At 37.5% G+C, this 25,925-nt stretch overlaps 1 protein-coding gene across 7 annotated transcripts in view; it reads right to left on the bottom strand.

Annotated features, from left to right (window-relative positions):
* Nucleotides 1-25,925, bottom strand: part of plekha7a (pleckstrin homology domain containing, family A member 7a) — a 98,267-nt gene extending 72,342 nt beyond the window's left edge. For 4 of the 7 annotated variants that reach the window (XM_082182454.1, XM_082182456.1, XM_082182455.1 and 1 more), the window contains exons 1-3: nucleotides 25,751-25,925; nucleotides 25,568-25,644; nucleotides 25,385-25,442 (exon numbers count right to left, since the gene is read on the bottom strand). In XM_082182454.1, the coding sequence (XP_082038580.1) occupies nucleotides 25,385-25,442; nucleotides 25,568-25,644; nucleotides 25,751-25,833 (218 nt within the window). In that variant the 5' untranslated portion in view covers nucleotides 25,834-25,925. Of the gene's footprint in view, nucleotides 1-8,245; nucleotides 8,842-16,266; nucleotides 17,118-25,216; nucleotides 25,310-25,384; nucleotides 25,443-25,567; nucleotides 25,645-25,750 lie in introns of those variants that run through there. The other 3 variants (XM_082182461.1, XM_082182457.1, XM_082182458.1) reach the window with 3 other exon arrangements.

Here is a 25,925-nt window from a genome sequence, read left to right as displayed (position 1 = left end):
AGAACAAATATAAAATAAACGACACAACTCTTGCGAAATAAAATTATTCTTAAAAAAAAGAATAAAATAAAAAGCTTAAACTAGTAATCCAAAGTAAAATTATCTGACACAAGATATAAGTGTTATAATAGAATAAAAAAAATTGTATATGCACATGCATGTTAGTTAACGCATTGATTCTGTACAGTAGCTAGTTCAAAATAAGGAAATTATACAAACAATGTACAGGACAAAGCAAGAATTGCTACAGTATAATGAATTTATGTGTTTTTTTTTAATACAGGCCTTGAAATATCGTATTATTCTCATAAACAGAAATGAGCAACACTTTGCTCTGTGTGGGACAGATTTTTCCATCTTGCACGCTCCTGCTCCTATAGGATTTTCCACCTGCTCCCAACTAACATTCCTGATGGTTTTCATAACGTTAGGCCTCATTCCTGCAATCCAGAATTTTTAAACCTGTTTAAAATCAGATTTTTAAGATCTGTTTAAAGGAAACTGATTTGCAGAAATGTGTCAGACTTCCCAATGCTACAAGGAATTGAGAACTGTGCTCCACAGATTAATTGTATAAAGAAATAACACAATCACTATACTCTCAGACAGCCTTGCTTCAGCCAACAACTTAGTTATACCGCCCGCTCACCACTACAACATTGTTCATCTCGCCACAACAAATCTAATCAGACTTCGAGTGCCATTTTCATTGCAAACTCCACTAACAGTAGAGGTACAATAGAGCTAAATGCACAGGGGGTGAATTTTACTTCCTTATGGCGGGGGTTCATTTTTTCATTTTTTTCAACCAAAAAAATGTCATTATAAAAGAAATTACAATTATCTCACCTAAATGTAGTAAAAAGCAGTAGCACAAACAAATACAATCGAATAAAAATACAAATTAAATAATCACAATGCTTTATGCTTCCAGGTAGGTCTAACAGCAGTATTAAAGTAAGAAAATGAATAATCAAATGCAAAATAACACTGTACAGTCTTAACTGCATAAATTAAATATAGACTAATCCTTATTAAAACTACAAAAGTTGTTCAGTCAAGAGACTTTCTCTCTTTCATTTATTGTCTGATTAACAATAATGACTAAGAGAGCCGTAGGTTTATTAGGCTGCTGTCACTTTAAGACCGAATGCACTGATCCAATTTACTGTTACACATGCGTTTTCTTTCTTGACTGTTTACATTCACTTAAGACATAAATGAATGTGTTTACGCGAATACTCTGGCATTTTAACCTAGTTTGTGTGTATTTGACCGTTTAAGTGGAAAAAAGCTACGAAAAAGAACTTAATTTGACCCTCGCAAGCTGTTTGAGGGGCGGCTTTATGTGTGCGCGCTTTGGCCGAGAGCGCACAGAAAAGTATGGTATTTGGGGTAAAAAGCTGTTGGGGCAAAAGGCACAATAACTGACAATAAAAACAGCTGGGTGACTTTTTCAAGTGTTGACATAACATTTGATTCAGATTTAATATAATTTATTAAGTTGGCCATCCACCTTAGAGATAATCACCATATTTATAATGAAACCATTATATTTCAAATGGCTTATAATAAAATATAATAGTTATGGTTACTACTGTAAAGCCATTTTAAAGTATTATTTCTGTATTTTTTAAATAAACATTTTAATGACAGTATATTCAATTATTTAATCAAATAAAGAGAAAATAGTACAATTTTAGCTGAAGTGTTTGTTTTGAACAAGTATTAAATTTTACTTTAAATTATTTGTATCAATACTAATCATTTTCCTAGCCTGACTACGTCAGACTTCGTACTTCCGCTCAATTTCATTTCGCTTCTGTACTCAGTCTGAGACAGCGTCATAGCTTTCCGTTTTCCTCCGGCCTGAAAACAGCCGGCCAATCAACGAACAGAGGGCGGGCTGAGAGCCGTGACGTAGACGCTGATTGTACCGTGGATGCGTAGATTTACTTCACATAATCTGCAAAAGTCGTTCACAGCCATGTTCACTCCGGTATTTCGCTCGATGGTTTAGTTTTTGCATCATACATGCGTTTACAGTGGAAGTTAGATGCGGCTGAGCCAGCGCATAACACACGTCATAACCAAACGTTATGTGATTGGCTTACGGGTAACCAATGATTTTAAACTTCAGACAAGCGCCCCCCCGCGAGAGAGAAAACACTTCTCTATTATGCCATTCCAGACTCTGTCTACGAAGCAAAGCGAAGTAGCAGAGTTTGGTATTACCAGGCTATCATTTTCCCACAAAATGTGCTGAATCAATGTCCCAATTTTTCCATAATCATACACTATGAGAGTAGTAAAAAGCACATTTGTGCCTTTAGCCCTGTTATACCCTATACTAAAAGTACCAGAAAACACCATGATTGTTCAATGTATGCGGTTAAAGACCAGTCAGTAGCATAAAGCAACATTATTCTCAAATATTCACACACTGGAATTTTCACCACCCACCATGACATCTGAAATTATTCAAGACATTTACGATAAACTCTCCCCCTCTATTTCTCCGGGTCTTCATGAAAGCCCTGTGCCCTCCTCAAGAATCACTGCTTTGCTGTATGAGTAAACAAAGTCTGTTTATATTTTCTCTTGAGAATTATATTTGTATTTAGGCAATACAAGTAGGTGTCTCATCCATGTTCTTGTACGTGGCAGAAAGAGAACTATATCGTATCAGACCCTGAACCCAAACACCTGGTGCTGATCCACACACACACACACACACACACACACACGATATTTTTAGACCTCTCTCATCCTCCAAAGACAGATGATGCACATTTTATTATTCTGCACAGCTCAATTCACATCAGTGTCAATATTTGCAGGGCTTCAGATTCATTTAAATGGGAATTGAACTGCGGCTGGCCTCGACTCTTTTACAATGCCAGATTTACATTCTATTTCACACAAAGCTAAGAGAGATTATAATTGATATCCCAATTAAAGAGAAAAATATTTCTCAGCAGCAATGAGAGACCTTCATAAATGGCTAGCATGAATTAATAATAAAGGCATTGCACACATTCACACGCTGACAGACAGTCAGCAAGACCTTTGCTGCTATTTGAGTCCCTTGTTGAAAAGCGACATTTAAAAGTCAGACAAGCCATTTAGACTAAGGCGTGAGAAGTTTAGAGAATGAGGAGATGAATTATTATTATTTGCCTTGTTTTTCAGTAAAAAATATCTTATCTACAAGTAAAATTTATCATTTACAATTTCGTTTTGTTTTTGAAACAAGCCTCTTATGCTTTACCAAGGCATTTATTTGAGCAAAAATGCAGTAAAATTGTGAAATATTAAGAATATATTGAATTAAAATAAATTAATTCAATATATATACTCTGAAAAAAGTATCATAATACATACTGGAACGCAACACTAAAGCAAGCAGAACATATGACAAATATATGGTGCAATGCATTCATGGCAAACCGTCTTCCTCTCAGGTCACATGATATATGACATCACTACTAAAATTCCCAGCAGCTTCCTTTTAACCAATAAAAAGCTTAACTGCTCAGTTAGTCATACCTTGAATGGTTCAGTCCCAAACAGCTCTGAAAACAGTTGCCTAGCATTTTTTTTTTTTTTTTTTTAGCCCTCAAGACTGACAATATCCCTTGCTGTAACATCTAATGTCCTCTCACAGAAATAAAAATGTTCCATTTCATTGGCTAGACGTCCACTCATCACAGAGAAGGAGACACGAATGAGTCTGAGGCTCTCACAAATCACATATCCACACATCTGGATCATCCCTATGATCTTTGATCCTCTCAATCTTCTGACGGCGCCGGATAAATCACGGATCCGCGTCACAACGCAAATTATAAAGGCAGGATCCGGCTCAGATGAGCGTGGGACTTTTTTTAGCCCTCTTTTGGGGTCTCAGCATGGCCTCTCTGGGACCCATGCTGGAATGTGATTGGTTCATGCCAGGGCTAGAGAAGCAGATGGGCTCCCTGTGCAAATTCTGCGTTTTTGTAAATGGCACAGATAATCACACCAAAGACACTGCTGTAGATTTTGTCTCAGAGCCCGGATCTTTTCATGAAGAGCTGCATTTATTATCAGCTCTGATATTACACTGCATACAGAAGAGGTCTCTGAGTACTGCATGAGGAAAATCAAAGAGCAGTTTAGTACACTTAACAGACGGATTGATTGATTATGAGTGGATGTGTTTGTCATGCGTGGTGTGAGATGAGGAACTAATGAGTAGAACTAATAGAGAACTAATAGTGGTAAGAGCATTGCGTTAACAACGCAAGGTTGTGGGTTTGATCCCAGGGGATTGCACATACCTATGTATAAATGTATAGGATAACGCAATGTAAGTCGCTTTGGATAAAAGCGTCTGCCAAATGCATAAATGTAAATGTAAATGTAATGAAACTGTTGATCAATTAGGAGGTACAGGCAAGTTATATGTAATAGTAATGAGGTCAGACTGGTCAAAACTGTTCAAATTAATCAGGACTTGAATCAAGAAAATCTGCTCTTTCACTCACAGCTTCTGTGTGAGCCAATCCACTCGCTGCAATTTTACCCACAACTGCCGCACACATCCACATACATGCCAATGCAAAGACGTGTGCACTTACACATTTAAGTGTTCCCGACTAAAAATCAACTCTAAATATGAACTTTCACTTTTAAAGATTAGTACACAAACAGGCCTTAAAGTGATAGTTCACCCAAAAATGAAAATTCTGTCATTTATTACTCACCCTCATGTCATCCCTAACCCGTAAGACTTCCGTTCATCTGAGAGCTTTCTGTCCCTCCATTGACAGCGACGCAACTACCACTTTGACGCTTCAAAAGTTTATAAAGAGATCGTAAAACTAATCCATATGAATCGATTGACGAACATTGATCATTGAACAGAAGCTCATCCAAACCTGCTTGACGCGCGAGAACAAACCTCATTGGTTCATGCTGAAGCTCAAACGTGCTGCGTAACACCAGAATAAATTGCATGTCGAAGGGATGCAATTCGAAGGGAGCTCAGAATAATGCATCCATCCATTCATTCTCCAAGCCCCTTATCCAGGTATGCTGGAGCTTAACACAAATGTGAATCTGAAATGTCTATAAATGTGCTACTTAACAGAGCAGATCATTACGAAATAGATTTTATGGAGTTATAAACATAATGCAAACCAAACACTATAATGACTATGTTATTCTATTGTTAAAGATGAGATGATCTGTAGGAGTTTATTCACCAAAAAGTGGCAACTCTCCCCACTCCTTCGACAGTTTTATGGGCAGGGGTTTTATGGTTTTATGGGCAGTTTCAGTTTATCTCTGCAATTTCAAGCTAGCTAGAATTTATGGACTTTTTAATTGCATGTATGCATTCATGCATGACAATTTATAACGTACAATCACTAAATATGTCACTTTTACCAAAGCCATTTAGAAAAATCAAACAGATAGTAAAATTTAACGGATTACTCTTCAGATGACACTTAATCCAGTGGTTCCCAAATTTGTGAAAGGACTGCCAGTGCCAGGTAAAAATAAAGCACACAATGAATCTACTTTAAATGCACAATGTGTCTATACCTGACGCGAGCAGTGCAACGCGACAAAAGCAGATAGAACCTATTATAATCTAGCCTGACAAGCCAGACCCACATCAAGATGTTGGGTCTGGGAACACACCATTGGCAGGGCTCAATCCGAGGGGCGGGATAAACGGTTGTCTCTCAAATTCCCTCTGGACGAAATAGGATAGCGCTATAACCAACCAGAGCGTTTCCCCACCAGCGGAGTTAGTTGATAGATTGAACTTTAAGGCAGTGGTTCCCAAACGTTTTCTGTTGGGCCCCCCTTTTGTTGAGAAAAATATTTTCAAGACCCCACCTAGATGCACCCACATAAAGACACTCTCAGACATGACCTTGCATACAAAATCCTATAAGATTTACTTGTAACATTGTAATTAATACAGTACTACAACTTCTCAACTTCAACAGGCTTCTCTTTGTGTTGTGAAGTCTTTAAATGGCATCTTAACTTATACTTAACTTAAGAATATTTTAAGCTTCATGCTGTCAGGATATAAACTCCGAACACATCTTCCTTTTTTAAGAAAGACTTCAGTGCCGTTCTTTGTTCTTTTCTCAAAGAAAAGCTTAACTCCAAGTCTTCCAGAGTCGCGGCCAAAGCCGTTTCGAAAGACCGCTGTTCGCGTGGAACCGTCACAACTCTGCCGTCATTATGTTAAGCCCGCCCACCGACTCTATACACGATGTGATTGGCCTGACTAGAGTTTGGTTTTTCCAGCTCGCAAGCCAACGGAGAGTTGCTAGACGACACTGGCATGCAAAATAAAATGTGCTGCCGCTTGGGTGCGTCTAGATTTCTAGGCTAATTATAATCAGTGAGGCTGTCTACACTGGATGTGGAGCGGCAATATGCAACATGACAAATTTCTGGCAGTAAACTGATGCCCCGTTCAATTTCTGACATGCTCACACAACTTCTGACACAAAGGAGAAATGGATTTGCAACGGTCATTTTTTCACACCCAGTTTAGACACCCTCGAGACCAGAAAAAATAATGAGGCATATCTAGCCCTTGGATTCACCAGTACAACTGTGGTATTGAAGAGAGACCACACAAGTGTGTTGTGTGCTTCAAAATATTCTGACAGTATGAAGCTGAACAAGTTAAGACTTCACAACACAAAGAGAAGCCTGTTGAAGTTGAGAAGTTGTAGTACTGTATTAATTACAATGTTACAAATAAATCCTATAGGATTATAGGTTATGTCTGAGAGTGTCTTTATGTGGGTGCATCTAGGTGGGGTCTTGAAAATATTTTTCTCAACCAAAGGGGGGCCCAACAGAAAAAGCTTGGGAACCACTGCCTTAAAGGGATCAATCATCCAAAAATGAAAATTCTGTCATCATTTACTCAGTTGTTCTTGTTCCAAACCTGTATGAATTTCTTTCTTCTGCTGAACACAAAAGAAGATATTTTGAAGAATGGAAGAAACCAAAAAGTTGAAGGCCTCAATTGACTTCCATTGTATTTTTTTTTTTTTCATACTATGGAAGTCAATTGGGTCCATCAAATGTTTGGTTACCCATATTCTACTAAATATCTTATTTTGTGTTCAGCAGAAAAGAGAAATTCATACAGGTTTGGATCAACTTGAGGGAGAGTAAATGATGACAAAATGTAAATTTTTTTGGGTGAACCATTCCTTTAATGAAACAAAAACTTTAGCTCAAACCTCAAACTTGTAGTCCAAGAGAAGAGTAAATGAATTGTTACTCAACATCAGCCAAGCAACACTTTCAGCAAAGCATTATCAGGTGAATCAATAGCAAAGCACTTTCATATGGTGGTTAAACAAGTAGGGCTGCTTTAAAAAACGAATGTAGGTTACACTGACTTTTTATAGCAAGGGAAAGTGAACAGTAAACACATTATGCTGATAGAAGTTGTTAAAAAAGCAACTCACAATAATGGGTTTGGCGTAATTATCTCAATGCGGCTGAAAACAAAGCGAAGTGGAATAAAGCAACCCCTGCTGTGCCTCTGAAAGTACACAAAAAACATAAGTCAACTGAACTAACAGTAGTATTTCCACTGAATCATGAGAAATGCATCCGAGCCAAAAGCCTGCAATGAGTAAATAATGTAAGAACAATCTCTTTTTACGCAATCAGGGAAGAGTTAGAGTTCAAAGTAAACACACTTGCAGAAGTATTTGCGAGTAGAGTGGAATGTTGCAGCTGGTATTCAAGAAATACAAAACCGTCAGTTAAGAGGACAATATGAAGGCATGTGGTCAGATTGTGGAGCACACAATACACCTTCACAGAGAGTATTTATGACATGTTTTAATGCATCACGTCTTCCCTTCCGCAGAACTCACTCAACTTGCCAGTTCAACAGGACCTGTTGGAATTCCACAATGCCTTGACATAAATAAAGCAGTTCTCATTCATTCCCACCGCGAGTGTAATCCCTGCCACAGACACACGTGATTTCGATTTAATCTAGTTTTATCCAACTAAAACCTGCCAAACGGTTTCAGCATCAACAGCCAGGCAGATCCATCCTGAAATGACCCCTCGGGAAGGATTCTGTGGACACTCCCCATTACAGGAAGAGGAAAGCGAAATGTTGCCAAAATCCAATTCAAATACTTCATCATTAACATTCAATGTGATGTAAAATAAAAGAGGAAGGCCAACCCACCGGTACGGTACATGGTAAAAGGGGTGAGCGGGATGAGGTTGGTATTGGTTGGAATATCCTGACTGGCTCCACATGTTTAATCCAAACAGCTCCAAGTGGCAAACTTCCAAACGAATGACTGGATGACTGACACTTACAGAAAGCCCAGTTCTGTTTGCTTTCAGTTTAATAGCAAAGTAAACGCAGGCTTCATGAAGGAGAGGAAAACAACGCAAGAAATGGGAAAGAATCAGTCCGGGTAAAAGGAAAGAGTCCCGAGAAGAGCCCCAATGCAATAGTTCCAGGATCTAAATCTCATCCATTTCTCAGGAGTGAGCAGCAGAGAGGGGTTTCAGAGCTCCGTGGACGTCAAAACACAGAATAGGTAAAACCAACACGTTTCGCCGTTGAATCAGGCAAAGGCGTAAGCATCGTGATTTTGCTGTCTGTGTGGAGTCTCCTATCTCCGACGCTCTTGTTTCCTCACCAGCCACACACACACACACACACACCAGTCTTCTGCTCTGACGTACCTCTGCACACACTCACGGGGAGGGGGGAAAGAGGAAGGGAGGGGTAAAAAGAGCGAACCTACTCTTTTTGAATCTCTGCCTGTCTCTGTCACAGGATGTGCAGTGTTGTTGGAGGGAGAGATAGACTGAGCACAGGATGGGAAATATATATATATCAATGAAAGAGAGACAGAATGATCTGGAAATGTAATTAATCAATGAATAAATAAACAATACAGGTGTTCTTGAGCTCTGCTCTGAGAAAAGAAAAGTCACTGGTTGGGTCTGAAACTGAAAATTACTTCCACACCGAACGTGTTTTTGCATTCTACTACTGGTTATTCTTTCTTTTCTTTTTTTCAATGTAAACATGCATCGTAATTTTTAATCACAATGTCAAAACTCGATCTTCTGCTGAAACAGACATTGATTGCAAGCTAGCATTCAGATCTGCCTCCATTCAATAAAAAACAGATGGATAGAGTCAAATCCCACCCTACGTCTTTTTCAATAATCCATTTCACTTGATATACGTCACAATACATGAAAAAGATCTGTTACCCTTGTTAAAGCGAGACTTTTAAAAGGTTTAAATATAGAAAAAGAAAAGTATGAACTAAAGTGAGTGGCATTATAATCTCAGTTTCAATCTTCACGAGCCTCATGCTGGCAGAAGAAAACGGTCTCATCTAGGCCTTCACTGGGGTTGAATGTGAATTTAAGTGAATTATTTGAAAGCTAAAACTTTGGCTCCACAAAGCAGAGATTAAAATAAGAGTACATATTTCATAGTCTCCTTCCAGATGGGATTTGTTTTTAGTTAGTGTCAGCACAAAGAAGCATTAAAATAACTCATATTCCCACATATTCATTCCTGCTTTGTCGTCTTAAAGTCGGCATGAAATGAAAAATCATCCTATCTGTTTTGGTAAATGCACGTTATAGAATGATTAATCCATGTATGTTTATTTTTTTAAGAATTTTTAATCAAAATGTCACAACTTCTGGTGAATATGACAGATTTCTCTGGACTCCATTTAGTCCACTTAAGAGAATTATGGATGTTATGAAAAGGAGCACATAGTCGAGACATTCTTCAAAAAGAAATTAAATTAAATGGGGGATCGGGGTAAATGATGGCAGGATTTTTATTTTAAAGCTGCATGAAACTGAAGTTGCAATAGTCTTTTCTTCCCGATTGTGATGTATATTCGAGTGAAACGGCTTCTCGAATAAAAAAAAAAAAGTGGGGCGGGACTTGATTTTCTCCATCAGGAATTGATTGGATGGTTGTGGTTTGCTATTGGTGGATGTCATGTGAGTGACAAGTTGTCCCGCCCTCACGCCAGTAAACTCGATCAGAGAAGAGAAGAGAAGAGAAGAGAAGAGAAGAGAAGAGAAGAGAAGAGAAGAGAAGAGAAGAGAAGAGAAGAGAAGAGAAGAGATGTCGCTGCAAAATTTATTTTGATCAAAGATTACAGGGTCAAATTTATTAAAAAACTTTTTTTAAAAACTGATGTTCACGGAAAATCATAATAAATATTGCAAAAACAATGTCAATTTTGATTTTTATGGTGACTAAGGTAAACCTGTATGCATGCAAAATCTATATTAGAAATAAATCAGAGATCAACAGATGTGTAACCTTCTTTAAAGAGGACAAATCATCCTCTTCTCTATGAACACCTTCCTTGGGGCATTGAAGCGTTGTCAGTGCTTTATTTAAATCGGTGAGTAAGAGTTAGAGTAATGAGCTGCATTAAATAAGCCACAGAGGTTAAGCTGGCTAGCCAGTGACTGGCACAATTACGTGTCCTCCATCACTACTCACCACATGAGCAACTACCTCATGATTACACACTGCAATACATGCAATGCATATGATTCAATATATCACGATGCAACATCATATCCTAATTTGATCCCGATTGAATCTGCACCAAACACACCATTTCCCTTGAAGCTGTGCCCATGTTCATCACAGACGTGTGCGGTCATAAGGTTTTTGAATGTGCGTTCTGGTCAATGTTATCAGCTAAAGGGAAGTGTGTGATTAGTGACGTACACACAGCTTATCGGCAGCACACAGCAGTCTGAAGAACATACAGTCATCAAAGTCAAGAGGACATCTTCCCTGATGTGTGAGGATTTGCCCTATAAATCTTACCACCAGCCTCTTTCTCTGTGTGTCAACACAGAAGCCCAAGCTCACTGAGTTATGACCTTCTGGGGACTATTCTGGTACACCGAACGAGTTCAGACTTGCAACGCATTATTAAAAGCAAAGTGATATGCCTCGATAATTCACAACAAATATCCTAATTTAAGAGACTTGCATTCAAAATCACTGCTGGAGACAATATTTGTGTTTTGAGACATTTGACTCGAAACGTTAAAAAACGAATAAGACGCAATACCACAGGAAGCGGCAAACATACATTTGAACGATTTTCAAAAATGTATTTTAAAGACGTCTCTTACGCTCAATGTGAGATATTACTAAAATTTTAAATATCTGTTTTCAAATATTTTAAAATGTACTTTATTCCTATGATGCAAAGATGAATTTTCAGCTAAAAGTCTCCAGTCTTCAGTGTCACATGATCCTTCGGAAATCATTCAAATATCCTGATTGGCTGATCAAGAAACATTTATCAATGTTGAAAATAGTTCTGCTGCTTCATATTTTTGTCGAAACTGACACATTTTTTCAGTTTTCTTTGATGAATAGAAAGAAAGAAAGAAATTTGATTATTTGAAATAGTTACAGACTTCCACATCGCTACACAAATTCACTTTTGATTCATTAAATGGGTCATTGCTGAATAAAAGTATCGTACCGACCCCAGACTGTTGAACAGTAGTATAGTAGCATTCACTCAACGCAAAATCAACACAGCAACTAAACATCTATATTTTAGTCAAAAAAGTATGGTGTATCTTACTACTGCCGTCTCAAGAGCATCTATGAACCAGATATTTTATTCCAGATCTCAGCAGACCTGACTATTTTTACACATCGTACTACAAGATGGCCTGCAGGGCTTATCCACACTATTACACAAACAGTAATGCTCACAAACTGTACAAGACAGAGAAATATTAAGACAATATCAATACAATATTTAAATCTGCTTAAAACGGAGATGAAATGTGATTAAATCAAATAGGCCTTGACAACTGTATTAAAACAAGTAACATATCTTGATTTTCAACTTCATAATCAATGACTGAATTATGACTAAGTTTAATCTCCAGATGTAAATCTGCTTCTTCCCTGTTACAATTCTTTAAATAATATCATGAGACAGAGCGAGACTCCTGTTTCAGAATAAAATAAAAGGTAAATATTTGGTAGGCTACTTCTCTGTTAGACCCAGTATGTGATGCATGTGACAGAACGACCCAATACTAACTTGTTGGAATTCATATTTTCTACAGTGCATTCAGAATCCAATATCAGTCTATGTGAGTGTGTGTGTGTGTGTGTGTGCAACGTTTTTCATAACAGGTATGAAAATGGGCCATGAATCAGTCAATCAGCATCTTTCATTAAAGCTCTATTAACATCCATTACCTCCTTAACAAACAGTCACTGACCTAGTTAATAAAAAACATGGCATTTCAGTGTAATGGAGGGTCCAGTCAAAACATCAAAGGTTCAGTTTTAAACTACATATGGATGCACTAAATCAAAGTTTTCACAGACCCGACAAATCTTCATTTCACAGGCCTTGGACTTCACAGAAAAGCTGAAATTGGAATAATCTCTCACTGTGAAAGGTGTCTGTGGGGAAGATTTCTTTCGGTGGGTGATGAAAACAGGCCAAATCACACTTTGGGAAGAAAACACCATTCCTACTGAATCCAGATAAAATAGGCACATGCACTTTGGGATGTAAATTGTACTGTACAAATGAAAAGACAGCATGTCTATCATACTTGAATTGGTTATGGTAATTGATAATAGCAAAAAGTTATGAGTAAACAACCTTTCAATACAATTTATTGGAAGTGACTATTTATAAGTGATGTTTTCAGAGCGGCAATTACATAAATGTTGAAAACTCTTTCATTTGCCTTTACAAAGTTGACATGTTTTCAAAGTGCTTTTTCTATGGTGGAAACTGCTAGAATTCCACATAGCAATCATGCACATTAGCACTTTACAACAGGGGTGTCCAAACACGGTCCTAGATCGCCACTAGCCGCGTTTCCATTAGCCTACCCTTCAGATTGCGCACATTGAAATTGCGAATTGAAAATACGCCCAATGGAAACACGACTAGGCGCGTTTCCATTACAGATTTGCGCAAAACTTTTGCGATTTTTTTCTAAATGTCGTCAAAAGACTATTGCGAAATGACGGCGTTTCCATTGACCGATGTTATGTGACAAAAATTTCATTTTTTCCTCTCGCGATCGGTAAAATCATTCCAAAAACCATGGCAACGGACGTTGGTAGGTTTATGTAGGCCTACTATATCCCAGCCACTGCACTAGCCATTATTATTAATCGAAGGAGATGTAGCCTATGTGTGTTTTCCAAGCATTAATGGTAAGGAACGACCCTTATTATACTTGTGAGCGGCACATATGAGGTGTTTCTGGGTGTTTATCCCTCATATCTGCTTCGAGGTCTTGATTGTGGCATTTATTTGAGGTTTAGAATCCATTATTCCTATAACGTTAATTCTTTTGTCTTATATGAATTTAATAAAGAACTCTGTCTCGTATTCTGTCCAAACACACCGCGTCATCTACGTCAGGTGACCTGGAAATGCGCAAAAACTGTTTCCATTGCAGTTTTGCGAAATATTTCTGAATTCGAATTGCCTGAAAAACCACCTCATGCGGGCGTAAAAACTTTTTTGCGATAAACGGGAGTTTTTGCGAAATTTACGCGTTTACATTGGGTGTATTTTCAATTCGTAATTTCAATTTGCGCAATTTGAAGGGTAGGCTAATGGAAACGCGGCTAATTTTGCAAAAACTCCCATTTATCCAAAAGAGTTTTCACGCTCGCATGAGGTGGTTTTTCAGGCAATTCGAATTCAGAAATATTTCGCAAAACTGCAATGGAAACAGTTTTTGCGCATTTACAGGTCAGCTGACGTAGATGACGCGGTGTGTTTGGACAGAATACGAGACAGAGTTCTTTATTAAATTCATAAAAGACAGAAGAATTACAGGAATACTGGATTCTAAACCTCAAATAAATGTCGCAATCAAGACCTCGAAGCTGATATGAGGGAGAAACACCCAGAAACTCCTCATATGTGCCGCTCTCAGTATAAGGGTCTTTCCTTGCCATTAATGATTGGATAACACACATATGTCTCCGACTCCTTTGATTAATAAAAATGACCAGTGTAGCGGCTGAGATATACATAAACCTACCAACGTCTGTTGCTATGATTTTTGGAATGACTTATCGCGTAAGGAAAAAATTACGTTTTAGTCGCATAACATCGGTTAATAGAAACACCGTCATTTCGCTATAGTTTTTTGTCGACATTTAGAGAGAAAAAAATCTGTAATGGAAACGCGCCTACAGTCCTGTAGAGTTTATATCCGACTTGCCTCAACACCCCTGCCTGGAAGTTTCTAGTATCCCTATAAAGACCCTGATTAGCTGGATCAGGTGTGTTTAATTGGGGTTTAATTGGCCCTCCAGGAGCAGGATTGGACACCACTGCTTTACAACATCTCTTACAACTGTCTTGAATAGACCTTGAGGCACATCAACAAAACCTATCAGAGTCTACAAGTATGTAGCATCAATATTTATTCGACTGACCTGAATGTTACTTCTGAAGGAAACTAATTTGCTTGATTTTAGGCTGATTTTCGCGCTTCAGGGCAGTGACGAGTACATATGTCGTCCAGTGGTTGTCCAGACACCCTCGGCACAACCTTAAGCAATGACCCTGAAAGGTGGTTCAATGCCAACATTGTGACAACGCTGTAACAACCTTCACCACACAACGTAGTTATAGCAACCTTTTGGCCATGTTGTTAAAACGTTGTTAGAAGGTTGTGCCAACGTTCTGTGTTTGCTGGGAAGTATGTAGCATCAATATTTATTAGTCTGACCTGAATGTTACTTGTTTTGAAGGAAACTAATTTGCTTGTTAAGTGACCCTGTTTTTGTCATTGCAACTAATAGAAAATGTAACACATAAATAAATAAAACTTCTGTCAGCACCTGCTTTTTTCTGACAACGTGATGTTTTAAATCCAGTATTTAGCAGTAGTTGACCCACTAAGGCAGGATTTAATGATTCACAAACAATGAAACAGCCTGGTGCTATAAGAGACTTCAAACAGCAATTATTATGAATAATTCAAGACGCAGAAAGAACAGGGATCATTTTAGGTTGGATATTCTACCAATAGTTTGGTCTTCAAAACCTCTCTATGCACCGATGACACATCCCACGACAATATTATTAATGTGCAGTGTGTCAAAGCCCTGCTTTATCAAAGCAAATGTGAAGAAAATGACCTAAACATGACAACTTCTCGCTGGAATCATGTGAGGCGTCACATCTCCGCAAACATCAAGCACCAGCCGGTCTCTTTCCGTCCTCATTAACGACTTAAAGAAGTATCTCGGATGAGAACGAGGGCTTGAAGATGATCGGCAAACAAGAAGGCCAGAATTTTTACAGCATTAATGCTGCATAACATTTCATCTAATAATAAAAAAGAAAGTTAGATAAGGCTCTAAGAGATTTGCAAACAGGACATCAAATTACCAAGATCTTTGGCATTAGTTATGAAAGATGAATTGCAACTAATTATCAAAGACAATTTGCATATTAATTTGTTCGCATTCCAGCAACTGTTGCAATTTCATTTGACTGAAGCAGTTAGCTGATATAATGCATAAAGCTTAGAGAAAACCTCATTAGTACTAGATAGTTGTTTTTTTTTAAAGAAAAAGGTATTTCGCCACCAAGTTGATACCAAAATTAAACAGCTTGAGGCATTTTGATTGGCTGTCAATGCTTTTATTATTCATCAGCTAGAAAAAAAATGTAACTGAAATGGATTCCAATTATATCGTTTCTCTGTATTGTTATCGTTATAGTTATGGTGTGAACTTCCCTTTTATCATATATATATATGATTATTAAAACTTTAAAATATATTTGTAGTTATTTAACATAGTTACAGTTGTCATAGCTAACATCCCATTCAAAAATGGTATTTAGCCGTTATATCCAAACAAAACAAGGCATTTATCAATATTCACTCTTCTGTATGCACCTGTGGCCAGTCATCTATCTCAATAACATTTATTGAATGGTGTCCAATCCTGTTTGCCTCTTTAAATAGTAACTCTAGAGTCTGCAGTACAGCACGTTCACTTCACTAGCACACTAGTAAACACTCCAAGAACAGCGTTGGTTAACACAACTTCTTGTGTGCTTTATTTTTTTGTGAATGAGAAACTATATTTTTAACTGATGTACAGGGATGCCAAACTGCACCACATCCTCTAAACAGATCAGAGACATGTACCTGTCTATTGCGAAGATGACCCTGTCCGTCTCTGGCCGTGCAACCTTGTGTCTGACCGGCACCGTCTCATGACCCGAGTCCCCTTCACGACCACAGCAGTTCCCCATTCCCGACCTCGTCTCTGTCCGAATATCTCCAGTCTCTGCCTGTCCAAGTCTGCCAGGGACGGACACATGATCTGATGCTGCACTGAGATGCCAATGCTAATGTTTGCAGTGAGGGCGCTAGGGGTTCAGGGAGCCAACGCCTCCGGTTTTCACAAAGCATGCCTTTAGCTAGCCTAATCTGCCTCTCAATTTCTCCTTTGTCCCGCCACCTCCAGCTAGTGTTCTGTCCTGCAGAACCCACTGAGTCAGAGCCACTGATATCCATCACAAGCAGACATGACAGAGAACACTGTTCCATAAGCATTCCCACAGTGAGACATCACAAACCATATAAAATAAGTGCTTAACAAGTGATATCAGGGCTCGACAATAAGGACTACCCGATGGCCCTCAGACAGCGCGCAAATACTGAAGCGAACTCACTTTCACGTCTTCTTTTGCTTGAGCAGACGTATTCACACTAAATCATGTCAAAATGTCTGCATTTGCAGGTATCCTCATAAACATGTGTAAGCAGTTGAGAAATAAAATGCATGTGTAACAGTACATTGGATCCGTGCAGCTCTTAAAGTGACAGCAGCCTAATAAACCTGCAGCTGTCAGTGTTTTTAAAGGAACACGCTGACTTTTTGGGGCTTTAGCTTATTCACTGTATCCTCCAGAGTTAGATAAGTCCACACATACCCTTCTCATCTCCGTGCGTGCCGTAACTCTGTCTGACGCACCCACCGCTAGCCTAGCTTAGCACAAAGACTGGAGGTAAACGGCTCCAGCTAGCATACTGCTCCCAATAAGTGACAAAATAATGCCAACATTTTCCTATTTACATATTTACTCTCTGCTCCTCCCCACGGGGCTTCTCAGGCGCTGCGAGCAAATCACTCCGCCCAAGTAGCAGTGCTTCGCCCTCTGAGAATATAGTTCCCAGTATGTATACGGTTAGAAGATGGCTGTGTCTCATGTGACCTTGTTATTTGTACACGCTGTGACTATACAAATCACAACATGTAAATAGGAAAATGTTGGCGTTATTTTGTCACTTATTGGGAGCAGTATGCTAGCTGGAGCCGTTTACCTCCAGTCTTTGTGCTAAGCTAGGCTAGCGGTGGGTGCGTCAGACAGAGTTACGGCACGCACGGAGATGAGAAGGGTATGTGTGGACTTATCTAACTCTGGGGGATACGGTGAATAAGCTAAAGTCCCAAAATGTCAGCGTGTTCCTTTAATGTTAATCAAACAAGAGAAAGAAAAAAACCCACTCACTGCTCTTGACTAAACAACTTTTATAACTTTAATAAGGATTCATCTATATTTAATTTATACAGGGAAAGCTATATGCAGTGTTATTTTACATTTGATTATTTAATTTCTCTACCTGAAAACTACTGTTAGACATACTGTACCTGAAAAGCACTGTTTATTTTATTTGTATGTTTGTTCTATTGTATTTATTTGTGCTATTGCTCGTAAATTGATTATTTGTTTACTTGACAGTTTACTTGTCTTAAAAAATATTTAAAATGTATATTAATTAAGCTAGTAGGTTTTGGTGTCATAACCTTATTTATTAAGGTTATTATAGGTCAAAAACAACGAAAACAATAACTAGGCCTATTTTATTTATTTATTTTTTATAGTGCCAGTGAAAATTTTGGCAGGTCAATAAAAAAAAAAAAAGCCCTGGATATGCTCTGACCTTGAAAAGAAATACTCTATTAAGGGAATATTTTTTATTTTTTATTTAATTATTATAATTAATATTACTTAATTTTATTTTTATTTATTTTTTACTGTATGTCATAATGTACTGCCTTAAGAGAGCATTTGAGGGTTTTCAATTCAGAAATCCCCTCCTGTGGTCTGTAAGATATAGATTCAGGTAAAAGAGTGCAGTTTGTGAGCCTGATCATCTGGAGAAGCGGGCCTGATAGCTTTAGGTGGAGTGTCCTCTACCAGCATCAGATATGGGACAAGGTTGAACAGATGGGGAACAAAATCCTCAAATCAGACCCTCTCTTTCTCTCTGTAGGTCATTTTAATTGACTTGTCTTGCACAGCTATGATAGCAGCACAAATGACAATGCAATCAGAGAGTCTGGGGGCATTTCTGACAGTATCTTCAATCACTAACAAGCTAGAGTGATGATGGATATTTAGCTCTGCCCGAGAAAAAAGCTTCCTCTGCAATTATGAGTCATCAACTTTTTGTGGTGTGATTGTTTGGATGTCCAGCATTTTCATCTGCTGTTTAAAGTTTGTATGTCTAATGAATTTAAACTAGAATCTACTTTCAAAAATATAATGAACATTCTACATGTATGCATGAACATTATCAATATGTAATTATGTTTGAAGTATCTTTACTCAACTTTTCCCCCCGGCTGTCTAAAGTTTTAATGCCGAATGAATTTAATATTTATTCTTAAAATATGTATATCAGATCTTACCAGATATAATGATCTGATATCAAAATATGGTAGACAGCAAGCAGACTTTTGCTGAAAGAAAAAGTACAAAATGTTTTTTTTAAGTTTTTAAAAGGAATCTCTTCTGCTCACCAAGGCTGCATTAATGTGATCAAAATACAGTCAAAACAGAATTTTCATCATCATTACTCCAGTCTTCAGTGTCACATGATCCTTCAGAAATCATTCTAAATCTTAAAACTGTGGTTGGACCCCAGCTATGTCTATCTGGATGTCATATCTACTGGACATTGCCCTTCTGGTTCCAATAGAAAGACAATACAATTTTGGTTGGACCTTATTGAGACTTTATCAAGAAGTTTTTGAGATCCTTCTAAGTTTTGGTCAATTTTATTTTAATTTCTTGTCATATTTATCTATTCTATGTATTTATATTTTGGTCTTACGGTTATGGGCGATCTTGGGCTTTGTTGTAAATAGTTACATACACAAAATGTTTAATAAATAAAGAATCACAAAAAAAAAAAAGAAATCATTCTAATATGCTGATTTGTTGCTCAAGAAACATTTCTGATTATTATCAATGTTAAAAACAAGTTGTGCTGCATAATATTTTTGCGAAAACTGCGATACTTTTTTTTTAGGATTCTTTGATTGATATAAAGATTATTTGAAATAGAAATGGTTTGTAACATTATATTCTAAAATGTCTTTACCGTCACTTTTGATCAATTGAATGCATCCTTGCTGAATAAACATATTAATTTCTTTAGATAGCCTGAGAATCATGTGTTTGCACACTGAGAAAAGGCTTTTTTGGCCAAAGAACATGTATTTATTATATTCATCTTCAGTATTTTTGTTATAGCCTAGCTCTATGTGAACCACAAGTTGTCATGGTAATAAAACTAAAGCTGAAATTTGGTTTCTGAAAGACGTGTTAGAAATAAACAGCAACTGAATTGCCTATTTTCTATAAAACCACTGAATACTCATTGTCTCCCAATATCCACATTTCAGTGCTTGCAGTCTCAAAATTTTCTTCCATAGAGGTCACATGACTTCATGTCAAACAAGTGATAAAAAAAACACTAGGTTCACATGGACTTAACGATGTAAGAATATTAATAAAACAAAAGATGTAACTCTCACACTCCCTCGGTGATGTCGATGTAAGTCGAGCGTAACAGTAAAGACAGGATCTGAGAATCAAGTTACAAAGACAACGTGCTCAGTGGATTTCTCCCACTCTCACAGCCTGGAGGGCACATTAATATGTAATAGCTCAGGAAAGCTCACTCATTTTTAATCATAAATATGAACCACACTGAGCTGCATGGCTCACACCATCCTTAAGGCCGGAAAAAACATCCTAGTTTCATATCCTAAGGGTCTGAGCTGTGCATGATTAATCATTTAGTTGCTATGGAACTTGAAATCAAACACAAACAGTTCATTAAAAAAAAAAAAATTTGATAAGATAAACCAAGTGTTTGTGATAAGCATGAACTACATTCATTGGATATGCTTCTGCATTTGAGCTGTGATATCATCACCTTGTCTTTATCAAGACCTGCTGCTGAAAACCCAAAATGTGACTCAGCGTACGTTGTATTCTTCTGAAGTCACAGGGAAAGCAGGATTCTCATATCCACCCCCTGCTGACTGGTGGGATAACTACAGTCTGGCTATCATCCTCAGACGGTTCACAAACAACAGGAGGTGCAGTGCACACTGAACAGATGTTTATTAGTCTAGCAGAATATCTTAGGAAAATTTGCCAGATTTATAGCATCGAAGATATTTAAGAGTTTATTTAAAGGATAAAAGCCTAAATTTAATTTGTTCATTGTATAAAGCGATCGTGTCTCTTCAGAAAAATATGGGACGGAACTGCTCAATTCATATATATTAGTTTTACAATATCTTTATGGACTTTTTGAAGCGTCAAAGGGTTGATGGAGTGACAAAAAACTCTCAGATTTCATCATAAAGGTCTTCATTCGTGTTCTGAAGATGAACGAAAGTCTTACGGGTTTGGAACGACATGAGGGTGAGAAATTAATGACAGAATTTGGAAAATGGGGAAATAATAAATGGCCCATTCCATATCATTTTTGCATGGAGAGAAGAAAAGAGTGCAGATAATGATCATCAGAGAAAGCAGGCCTATCTTTGTTTTACATAACATTAGCAAGCTGATATAATGGATCAGCATAAACCAACACCAAGTGGGCCAAAAAAAATTTATTTAATGCAAAATTTACAGCAAAGGTTCATGTAGCAACAATACGGTATTTTAAGTGGGTTTTCAATTAATATAGTTCGATACTGTATTGTATGAGGTTCAGGTAACAAATTAAAGATAGAAGGAAGAGAAAGTATATGACCATTCAAAAGTCTGGTGTCTTTTTTTATTTTTTTTACTTTTATTCAGGACGAATGCAATAAAATGATCAAAAGTGACAGTAAAGACTTTCATAAACTTTCTATTCATCAATGAACTTTATTTTTACCCCAAACTTTATGTGTTTCCCATACATTGATTTATCTGTGGCGTCCCGTCACAAATAGATTTCAGAGCTTCCCATTCATTAACTAGACTGTCCGAAAATACTTCTCATAATAACATAAAAGGTCTTTAATGTCTTGTTTTGCGCCATTGCTGTCAAACAAACTAAAATCAAAAGCGCGTTAAAGTTCAATGCATTGACTTTGTTCGAGTTGCACACTGAATATGGGTTGGAGCTCTTAATTTCAAACTCTTTATTCTACAAATGTGTCCTTACATGCACTTACAGTGTACTTACTGTACCTAAGAGAATACTGGGTAATATAAGGTAACTACATCATGGGTAAAGGTTAGGTTTAGAGGTAGGTTCAGGGTTAGTTCCTAGTTATTACACAGTTATTGTAATTACTGTAATAAGTGCATCTTATGTACACATCTGGCAGTTCTACCAGTAGTCTGAAAAGAACAATAAATTTGCAACGTTTCACAATGACAGCAACCCTAACAGCAATGATGATGCATTTCTTCCCTTCACGGTGTGCTTTCATTCCTCCCTAAAAGCCCAAACTTAATGTCCAAATCAGCGATCGTCGTAAAATACAGTCTACGGCTGCTGAACTGTAGGACATGCTCGATAATAAAAAGAGTTGTTCCTTGTAAATCTCAAAGTAGTTTAGGATGCGGCCTATATTCCTGTCTGTCAGTCATGCAATATCACAGCTTTACACGCATCCGGGAAACTGGTTTCCCCAAGGAGAGCAACAACACTGGATTAATAGCAGCAGTGACAACGCACAATATGTGTTAGATGTGCTTCATCACACACTCCTACGGTGGATCCTCTATCATATCTCCCTCTAAAGATCATTCTTCAGCTTCTCCTTCTCTAGAGCTGGGAATGGAAAGGCCAGGACAACAATAATGGGAAGGTGGATCATCTGACTGTCACAATACAGGCTGAATCTATATGTCAAATCCTGAGTCAACACAACATTCCCTCACAGAGAATGCAGCTCACTTTCAGCAACTTATCAAAGTTAATTATTTACTTGATCCACAGGATCCCAAGTTTATTTCCTCTTTATTGCACAGGATTTACTGTTGCATGATATGACACGCCTACTAGTGGGCTGCAAAACTTTACAGACTGTTTTAAAAAGTAAAACAAAAGTAACTGAATCAGTGATGCAAACTTCATCAAATACACTGCAAAAAAAAAAAAAAACTTACATTTTTAAGTAAAATCAACTTGGATGTTCAAGTCATTTCCACTTAAATTGCATTGAACTGACTTTAAAAAATGAGTTGATTCTTGTATAACTTATAAAATAAAGTTGAAAATTGCTTGACTTATTTTGATGAGTTGAAGCAATGTAAAAACATATGTTGTCATAACTTATTGATCATATATTTTTTTACAGTGATATGAGACTTCAAATTCTGCTGTAAAAAGACAATAATGTTATCATTCAGTTCAAGTCAGTTCAGTTCAATAAATGCCTAAGGTTCATCGATTACGACTTGTGGTGTGATTAGAGAACAGAGAATGAATGAGAATGAAACTAAGATGTGGATTGCAATAAAGGTGTGAGTTTAGGGCAACATTTTAAACCGTGTAATATCTGCTAGTCTGCGTTAGTAAAAACGCCCACATTGGCACAATGTCCTCATAGGCAGAAACGTCCACTTTCACTGAAAATGAATTCCAGTCACTTTGTCAATGCAAATTGCTGTATGTCTGATAACATCTTTTCAGCGGGTCTCTGTCCGCTTGTTTGGGTTCAGACGGCACTTATTCAAATGAACCGCACTAACAGAGCAATCACACCAGGGTTCGTTTTAATTCAACCAAACATGCCAAGTTTTTTTCAATCACACCAAATATTTTCAAAATAATTATTTCAATCAATCAATTACAATCCACATCTATCTTAGTTTCATTCTGCTTTATGTTCCTAATCACACTGTACAGTGTCAGTCTACTGTAGTGTCACTGTATCCTGTTTATCTTTAATCAAACAGGCTCCACCCATGCAATATCCTCAAACAGACTGGCGTCATGTGATGCGTTTTGGATTTGTCAGCAAATACAATTCTGCAAGCTGACGGTCTTTTTCTCTGTCATACTCAAGAATCAGCTCTGACTGCAAATATAAGATCATTATCTTAGTCCTGATCAACCACCTGCAGCTTAATACCAAATTCATCCCCAAATCAGCGCTTTATGTGGGAAAATAGCCTGACAGTCACTCCCATTAGGTTTATTCAGAGTTTCTATTCTTCTATTAATTCTTAGGCCATGAGGCAATTCTGAAGATATGAAAAATCCCTGGAAGAGATTGAGACTCAAATGTAGAGCACTATACAAGCCAGATAGGGGATTACACACACCTCACACAGATCCGATAGGAGATGAGGAATCTATACCAGTGCAAACATCATGAAGCAGAGCAAGACAAGAGAACAAGACTCGCACAAAACAGACTTTTTCGAGACGCACTTGCACTTGAATATGGTCAATGCTGACATTTCACTAATGTGATCGCACCTTTAGAAACACTGCAAACCTATTGAAGTCCAGCAAACACACACCTGCATGTGAACCATTGCCACAAAGACCTTCAAACATGCAGTCCCAGCTAACAGGGAACATTCGCAGAACTTCGGCTAATGGTGCGTTCAAGTGCTCCTTGGAAGCTTGTTTTATTAATTTATGAAGCACTGTAAACTTTATCGTTACATGTTATATTGTTATTACAATGCTATCATAGTTTATTTAGTTGAAAATAAAAAAAAGTCTGATAATGTAAATCCAGTGCTATATATGAAGAGCTCAGATGCAAAAGCCTGTAAGTGCCATCTGAAATTTTCTTCTAGAATGATCATTTTTATAAAGCTTGTATATTTAAGTTCAGTAATTTAACTTAAATGACAATTAATAGGTAATTTGCATTGCCATTTAAGTGAAATTATTTAACTTAAATATATACGAGCTTGATAAAAATGATCATTCTAGAAGAAAATTTCAGATGGCACTTAGAGGCTTTTGCATCTGAACTCTTCATATACTTATAAGTATTGTTGTATTCCACCACGTTTCTCACAGACTCATAAAAATCAGGGCTTAAAGAAAATCCAGAGCTTCACACTCATATTTACGACTTTGTGGAGGCGTTCATGTGCGTTCAACTCATAAATACGATCTTTTCGACATGACTTGAACGCACCATAATGTTCTGGCAAGGTTCTCTCAAAGTTATGACCAAACATTCTATCAGTAATATTAACAGAATTTATAGTTTTTAATAATTAATAGCACAAAAACATTATTTATACATCTTTCATGAAAAGTTATTTTCTGAAATGTTTTGGTTAGGCGTTCGTCTAACATTTTTAAAATGTTACTACTTAAGAGACTAAAGTAGTAACGGTCCCATAACATTTGCAAAATTATCAAATAGAATGTTCCATTAACATCTGCATAACCCAGAAAACATTAAAAAAATTCTGAATGGAACTTTCAGAAATAACATTTTCAAAACTTAATGGGAACGTTAGCAAAACGTTCTTAGAACATATTTTTGTTAAGTGAGATAATAAGATAAAAAAAACAAATAAAGTATCTTTATATTCATAAAGTATGTAGCTGGCAAAATCATACCTCAAGATATTTTTAGCATACAGCAAACGAGCATTTTCCATACTGTAATTTTCAACACTTGCTCTAACTGTGTGTATTCTTTAAAAGACTCAGTATTTTGGTAACTTGCTTTTGAGTCCCAGCCAACATGAGAGACTTGAAGTGAAAACTCAAAGGTGTGTAGTGTACACTGTACACCTGTTCTGATCAGCAGACTTTGTACTCAAATGCCTGTCTGCAAAGACAATAACTGTGTGTAGCTTACCTTTGATGTCTCTCGTGCACAATTCTTAATATACATTTTTCCCTGATCAGGTGTGAGACCAATCCCAGTCATCATATCTGACCCACTTATGACCTGCATAAAACCTGTAATTCACCTGACGCACCACATGATCGCATCAAGGTATAATTACAATAAACATCTACTTACTCTATAAAGAAACTCGCTCCTTCCTTCGTGAAACCTTCCTCCCAACCTGAAGGTAGATCTAAAGATGCAAGAAAAACAGAACGTTTGCGAAACTTTTAGCGTTCTATTTTATACGCATATGCAACACGTAACGTTAATAACACTGGGATCTATACGGATAAATGGAAGCATGAATGCACTGACCGGATCGGATCATGTGTCCAGAATTGACAGGTTCTCCAGTGCGAGGATGAATCCAAGTGGTGGTGCGCGACTCATCGCTGGCAGGAAAACAAACCACCTGTTAGCGAGGCAATAGGCTGGAAAACACTCGAACGCTATGGGAAAGAAATTCTTTCTAATGCAATAGTAAACATGTATCCTCACTCAGTGAAAAAGACCCTGCCGTCCCTGCACACCCCATAAGACCAGTTCTCAGGTAAGGTGTCCCGCCGGAGCGGCGCCGCCATTATTCCCGTGTAAAGTCCCTTCTACCTCTCATTCTCTCATTCTCTCATTCCCTCCGTCTCTCAGTCCTCCTCCAGCGATCAGCGCTCGGGCA

Source organism: Leuciscus leuciscus, assembly GCF_965113295.1.
Source record: "Leuciscus leuciscus genome assembly, chromosome: 10".
NCBI classification, from domain to species: Eukaryota; Metazoa; Chordata; class Actinopteri; order Cypriniformes; family Leuciscidae; genus Leuciscus; species Leuciscus leuciscus.
The sequence above is the reverse complement of the archived record's forward strand: the minus strand, read 5'-3'. Positions and strand labels throughout refer to the sequence as shown.